The 7688-nt window shown below is 40.0% G+C and overlaps 1 protein-coding gene across 1 annotated transcript; it reads left to right on the top strand.

Annotated features, from left to right (window-relative positions):
- SLC10A5 (solute carrier family 10 member 5) lies at window positions 1-3921 on the top strand. Its single transcript, XM_009213251.4, has one exon. It carries the CDS (start codon window positions 2407-2409, stop codon window positions 3736-3738), a length of 1332 nt encoding a protein of 443 aa, XP_009211515.1. The 5' UTR covers window positions 1-2406; the 3' UTR covers window positions 3739-3921.
- Window positions 3922-7688: the final 3767 nt, after the last annotated feature.

Genomic DNA, 7688 nt, shown 5'->3' with positions numbered 1-7688 from the left:
GCACATCTTCACATGGCCAGCAGGAGACAGCATGTGAAGAGGGAGGTGCTACACACTTTCAAACAACTAGATCTCATGAGAACTCTATCATGGGACAGCACTAGGGCGATGGTGCTAAACCATCAGAAACCATGCACATGATCCAGTCTCCTCCCTAGATGTCCCTCCTCCAACACTTCCTCTCATTACACTTCTACACGAGATTTGGGTGGGGACACAGAGACAAACCATATTAGATATTGTCTGTGCTATAATCGCTGGTTCTCTTCAATGAGGGCACAAACAAGAGTAATTTTTTCTTCACAAATTGCTGTGAATGGTCTGGTGCTGTTGGCTTCATCTTCAACATTGTCTCGTCTCTTAAAATGAATTATCCATTTGTAAACTGCAGATCTCCTTGGGGTATTGTCCTCATAACCTTTATGTGAAGCATCAGTGATTTCACCATTCTTCCACCCAAACCTCACCGTAAATTCGATGTGTGTTCTTGTTTCAATTTTATCAGAATTCATGTTTCTCTGATAAAAGAGCTCTTTTCTAAATGTCTTATCTTTGTTAGTGTCCCTCACTAGATCCTGTTGAGACATGTTATAAAAAGTCAGTTTATTCTGGTGCAAAAAAAATTTGAAATTCACACTTTTTTATAACACATATTTTCCTTGAAAATTTTGAAGAACCCTTATATAGATGAATGATAGATTATCAAAGTTTTCCTAAATTTGTCAGGCTTTATTCTTCACAGTTTTCAAATGAAAGGGCTTGGAGAAACCGAAGAACTAAAAGGGTTGCAGATAGAGTCCTGAAGGGAAAGAAAAATTGATATACTTACATCTTCGACCTGGGCAACAAAAGTTATGAGTCAAGATATTTGGTCACATAATCGTAAAGATAAATTAGGTTTTATGACATTTTTGTTTTTTGTTTTGTTTTTGTCATTTTAAAATAGGGATGTTTTAACTGAAATATCAATGAATAGTCCCATTCCCTATTCTCACCATTGGTACAGTGGATCTTGTTTTCCTTAATGTGGTACATATTAATAAAATTTATGAGATCTAAGGTCTATTGCATTTGAAAGATTAACTAACATAAACGGTATACTTTTATAAAACTCGTTCAAATGACAAAAACGGTTTCACATTTTTGAAAAACAAAATGATCTAAAATACTTAATATGAGCTGGCATTACCTTGAACACATTGCATCATGATTACATGAAAGAGCTGCTGAAACGGTCATGTGTTTGGAGACTACTACATCTGTAAGCTTAATAGTAAACAGTTGTTTGGTTGGTTGGTTTGTTTGCTGCTTAGCATCAGGACATCCACTCCTTGTGTGGGAAATGTACAATTGTGTGAGTCTACGGGTTGAAACCCAAAAAGCCTGATGCTTTTTCTCATTCCTGGCAACCGAGGGATATGACCAAATTGGGTCAATTGAATGCCCTTGCCCCTAACTGTGAACAGAGACTAGTGTTACAAAGAAGGAATAAGAGATTGGAATCAATGCCAGTGTCTTTCCATTGCCCCATCGCGTCAGGGTCCAAGTATCCAGGAGCTGTGGTCCCTTAACCAGCCTGTACCTTTGGCCATGGCACCAGCTACCTACTTTCCCTATGTTCCCAAGTTATCTGGTAACCATTCAGGAAATTATTTTCCTACTTAAGTATACAAAAATCAGTGTCAGCTTTTGCTTGACAGATTCAATCATCCTTCAGAGATGTAGGAAAACTATCAGCAGCCAAGGGATGCTGCCAAGGCCAGTGTCTGGACTCTGCAGTTTTCTAACTTGTGATATTGGGTCACCCCACTAAGTTCCAGGAGAGCAGCAACTGCATCTGGCTTAATCATTATGGGGTGGCCAGCTCCCAACTCCATGCCCTAGGCAAACAGACATTCAGTGAATATTTATTTGACTTTGACTTGATTGAAGAAAATAGTAACACTTGAACTCTAGGTGTCCTCAGTATCTATTACAGATTTCTTGATCATGACTGCTTTAAATTTTTTTTTTTTTTTTTTAAACAAGAAAACTAATGAATGATGACCCTACGCTTTAAATTCAAGTAAATAGAGGGCTGGTTTTTTGTTGTTTGTTTTTTTGTTTGTTTGTTTTGTTTTGTTGCATAAGCAGAAATGAGGAATTCAAGAGGAAGAGATTAGATTTCTGTTGTGATAAATCGAATCTGCTAAATGCCAGGGCTTTTTAATTGTCTTAATCACAAGTTAAACCAGTTGTGTTGCTGCCTAGATGGCTATATATTTGTTTAAAAGTACAACAGTCCCTCCTACTGGACTTTGATCCTGCAAAAGCAACTGTTATCTAACTCACCCTCAGACTGTCACTGGAACACCTGCATGAAGAATGTTCTTTCATTTTTTAAAAAAGATTTTGCATATATGATTTATGTCAGCTTTCAAAATGATTAGAAAACTTTTTATTTTTCTACTTTTGCTGCTTGTGACTATAGAAGAAGCAAGGATGTCATCTCTCAGTTTTCTGAATATAGAGAAGACAGAAATACTATTTTTCACAAAGACTAAAGAAACCATCATTGTAAGTTCAAGCTACGAAGATAAACAGCCTAATTCCAGCCACCTCTTTGTGAAAATAGAAGATCCTAAAATACTACAAATGGTGAATGTGACCAAGAAGATCTCATCAGATGCTACAAACTTTACCATAAATCTGGTGACAGATGAAGCAGGAGAAACCAATGTGATTATTCAACTCTGGGATTCTGAAGGTAGGCAAGAAAGACTCATTGAAGAAATCAAGAATGTGAAAGTCAAAGTGCTCAAACAAAAGGACAGTCTTCTCCAGGCATCAATGCCTATTGATAGAAATATCCTAATGCTTATATTACCACTAATACTATTGAATAAGTGTGCATTTGGTTGCAAGATTGAATTACAGGTGTTTCAAACAGTATGGAAGAGACCTTTGCCAGTAATTCTTGGGGCAGTTATACAGTTTTTTCTGATGCCATTTTGTGGATTTCTTTTGTCTCAGATTGTGGCATTGCATGAGGCACAAGCTTTTGGAGTTGTAATGACCTGCACCTGTCCAGGAGGGGGTGGGGGCTATCTCTTTGCTCTGCTTCTAGACGGAGATTTCACATTGGCCATTTTGATGACTTGCACATCAACATTTTTGGCTTTGATCATGATGCCTGTCAATTCTTATATATACAGTAAGATATTAGGTTTGTCAGGTACATTCCATATTCCTGTTTCTAACATTGTGTCAACACTCCTTTTCATACTTGTACCGGTATCAACTGGAATAGTCATCAAGCGTAGAATACCTGAAAAAGCAAGCTTCTTAGAGAGAATAATTAGACCTCTGAGTTTTATTTTAATGTTCGTAGGAATTTATTTGACCTTTACAGTGGGATTAATGTTCTTAAAAACAGATAACCTAGAGGTGATTCTGTTGGGTCTCTTAGTTCCTGCTTTGGGTTTGCTGTTTGGGTACTCCTTTGCTAAAGTTTGTATGCTGCCTCTTCCTGTTTGTAAAACTGTTGCTATCGAAAGTGGGATGTTAAATAGTTTCTTAGCCCTTGCCATTATTCAGCTGTCTTTTCCACAGTCCAAGGCCAATTTAGCCTCTGTGGCTCCTTTTACAGTAGCCATGTGTTCTGGATGTGAAATGTTACTGATCATTCTAGTTTACAAGGCTAAGAAAAGATGTATCTTTTTCTTCCAAGATAAAAGGAAAAGAAATTCCCTAATCTAACAATTAAAGCATTACTGAATTCCTACTCTGGGTGGGGCACTGTGGGAGAGTGAAAGAATAACTACAATGATACCTGCTCTTAAGCCACTTATAATCTAATTAAAAATCTGACATTGGGGGTAGAGAATACACACACACACACACATATATATGTATATGTGGGTGTATCTATATATATACACACACATATCCGTACATGCTAAGTACTCAATGAGTGGTGGAGATGATAACACGAAAGTTCAGAGGAAGGAGACAGCTTTTTTTTTTTTTGAGACAGAGTCTTGCTCTGTCGCCCAGGCTGGAGTGCAGTGGCAATCTCAGGTCACACATCCTCTTGCCTCCAGTCCTACATTCTCCTCCTCAGCCTCCATGAAGCTGGAGACTACAAGCGCCTGCCTACGCCCAGCAAATTTTTTTTTTGGAGAGACGGGGTTTCACTGTCTTAGCCAGGATGATCTCGATCTCCTGACCTCGTGATCCGCCCACCTTGGCCTCCCAAAGTGCTGGGATTACAGGCATGAGCCACTGCACCTGGCCGGAAGGAGACAACTTTGCAACTGTGTTGGTTTGAGAATGTTTTGTAGGCTGTGATGTGAATATGATACTTTCAGTGGTCTCCTATATGATCAATGTTAGATTTTAGGAAAATTAATCTGACAGTGAGTAGAGGGTGGAGAGAGAGGCCACAAGCCAATTTAGAAAGGTTTAGGGAAGAAGCAATATAGTGCAAAAAAAAAAAAGTGATAGCACTGAGAATTGAGAAGAGCACTGGCAATTGAATTATAGGCTGTTTCTGTAGGAAATGCATTCACTATAAAGAAAGAAAGAAGACAGAAGAGAAACGAGGTCGAAGAGCTGACCCTGTGTTGCAGGGTAAACAGTAATGCCTTTGGTAGGTTAACATGGAAGGCAGGAGAAAGCTCAGCTCTGAGGGCAGAGATGCCACATTTGCTTTAAAACATAACTCATTTTGATGTGCTAATGAGAGCTCCAAATAGAAATTTACAAATTCATTCACTGAGTGAGAATTTACCAAATGTCTGCTATATGGGTGTTCCTTCTTTAAATACCTAGGATATATCATAATCACTAAAGAAGTTTTCTATTGCTCCCTCCAAGAGGGAAGTCTCCTTAGGGAAGGTTGGAAGAGTGAGGAGCTGGACGTCATGCCAGGAAGCAGAGTTTGTGTTGCTGTCCCCTCCCGCCCACAACCACCTGGGCACAGCAGATATTCTTAGGTTTGGGAACAATGGCTGCAGATGGGACTGTAGTTTTAAAAACTGCCCCTTTGGGAACTCAAGGGCCATGCATCCTGTACTGAGGTCTCTGCAGCCATGTGAACTACCTTCACAGCATCAGAGAAAAGATCCTTTAGATTTGTGAGACCAGTTTCCAGCCCTGCTATATTCAAGCCTGAACACTAAGACTTCCCTGTGCACCAGCAGATGTTTACTTCCTTCACTTTCAGTAAGGCATTTGGAAGCAGAACAGCCTCTTCGGACTGAAAAATACTGAGTTACCTGAGAACAAATGTGAAGTAGACGTTGAGGTGAGGCCTCTTGGAAAAACTGGACTTCCTGCTCACCTGACATAGGAAGCTTGAAAGGTTTTAATTTGAAGGGATAAGATATTTGATATTTAGTTTATTTTACTTCAAACTGTTTATGCTGATTTTAGCAGTTTTTTCAAGTCACTGAAACCGTATTCATTTACATGAACTTAGATGACGGATGACTTTTCTGCCAAAACTTGGGAAATATTAGTTGGTTACGAATGAACACTTGTCAGCATGCAGTTGGCAATGTTTTTATTTTAAGAAGATTGGCAATGAAGAACCGAAAAACTAGCCTTGGAAACCTTTTGTTTTTTTTTTTTTAATTTAAGAAAATTAAAGTATCATTTGATAGGCATCCAAACCAGATACCTAAAGCATCACTCTTTTTTGATTAAAGACGTGTGTTGGTCCTTGTGAGGTGTGAGAATTGAGTCCAGTCCAAATCACTCGTCTCTATGACATTTCATTTGAAACATATTGGTGACATTTTGTCTTTTGATTAAATAAAGAGAAACACTAACTTCCTAAGCGAAAAGTCAAATAACTAACTTACTTTCCTGGTCCAGTTGTAGCTAGGACATCTTATATCTGTGCGATGCTTTTTGCACTATGATGATGTATGTACCACGATGTCACTCTTTCTTTCTTTCTTTTTTGAGATGGAGTTTTCCCTTTTGTTACCCAGGTTGTAGTGCAATGGTGCTATCTCAGCTCACTTCAACCTCCACCTCCCAGGTTCAAGCGATTCTTCTGCCTCAGCCTCCTGCGTAGCTGGGATTATAGGCACCCACCACCATGCCGGGCTAATTTTTGTATTTCTAGTACAGACAGAGTTTCACCATGTTGACCAGGCTGGTCTTGAACTTCTGACCTCAGGTGATCCACCTGCCTCGGCCTCCCAAAGTTAATGGAATTACAGGCGTGAGCTACTGCACCTGGCCAACTCTTTCAAGAAGAAAAAACATTTTAAGACCATAACTAGTCCTTGTACCTCATATAATGTGATCTGATTGTGCCATATATTCCCAGTGTGTAAACTTTTGTAGGGCCAAAGAAAAAACTTCCCTTTTGTCCTCTGAAGGTTTGCTGAACATCAACCAACAAAGGCAGATAAATAGAAGAAAAGGATTTTATTTCATCATAGTTTTATGTGACTTGGGAGCCTTTAGAATGAAGACCCAAAGGTATAAGGGGGCAGTCCATTTTATGCTTAATTTCAACAATGTATGGACAGCTGTGTAGAATATGGTTGGACAAAGAGGGTATAATCTAATGCTATTAGACGGGGAAATCCAGTAAGACCTGTCTGCTTAGATTCTTCTTGGCCTCTCTCCATAGGACCCTCTTTGGAATGGGGGTCTTATGACCTAAACTCAGACAGGGTTAGTCATATAATTTCTTTGTGGTCAGATTTTACATGGAAACACAGGGAGAATGCTACAGTTATATATATATATATAAATTTTATTTATTTTTTATTTATTTATTTTTTTTTAGATGGAGTCTCGCTCTGTCACCCAGGCTGGAGTGCAGTGGTGTGATCTCGGCTCACTGCAAGCTCCACCTACCGGGTTCATGCCATTCTCCTGCCTCAGCCTCCCGAGTAGCTGGGACTACAGGCGCCCGCCACCACGCCTGGCTAATTTTTTTGTATTTTTAGTAGAGATGGTGTTCCACCATATTAGCCAGGATGGTCTCGATCTCCTGACTTCGTGGTCCACCCACCTCGGCCTAAAGTGCTGGGATTACAGGCGTGAGCCACCTTGCCCGGCCTAGAGTAGTATTTTAACGTTTTATGGCTGGCTTTATAAAAAAGGGATCCTGATTTCTGGGACCTGATGTGGGAAAGAGGAATTCTAGTTTCTGTGACTAGTCTAGGGAAGAATGTGGGACCAGAGACAGGAGAGCAAAAGGAGTCAGAAAAATTTTTGCTCCTAAGGCTGCTTCTGATGCCTTTATTGTGGGGTATCATTTTCTGAACCCCAAAACTTTGAACTCAGTGTGTTTCACTCTCTGCTCTTGCTGTGTGACCTGAGGACGAATCACTTAACTACCCTGAGCCTCAGTTTCCTCATCTGTCTGACAAAGCTAATCATACCTTTTTCAAGAAACTGTTAAAACTTTAAGGAAAATAATGCATATAAAAACACAATTCGGCCAGGCGTAGTTGCTCACGCCTATAATCTTTGGGAGGCCGAGGCAGGCGGATCACTTGAGTCCAGGAGTTTGAGACCAGCTTGAGCAACATGGTGAAACCCTGTCTCTACAAAAGAAACAAAAATCAGGCGGGCGTTGTGGCAGGCGTCTGTAATCCCAGCTATTCAGGAGGCTGAGGCATGAGAATCGCTTGAAACCGCGAGGCGGACGTTGCAGTGAGCCGAGATCGCACCATTGC

The sequence above is a fragment of the Papio anubis genome, chromosome 8, assembly GCF_008728515.1.
Source record: "Papio anubis isolate 15944 chromosome 8, Panubis1.0, whole genome shotgun sequence".
NCBI lineage: Eukaryota > Metazoa > Chordata > Mammalia > Primates > Cercopithecidae > Papio > Papio anubis.
Note: the sequence above shows the minus strand (reverse complement) of the source record. Positions and strands in the feature narration are given on the sequence as shown.

Coding starts and splice junctions, on each gene's coding strand:
- SLC10A5 (XM_009213251.4), top strand. CDS start 2,407: ATGTCAGCTTTCAAAATGATTAGAAAACTTTTTATTTTTCTACTTTTG.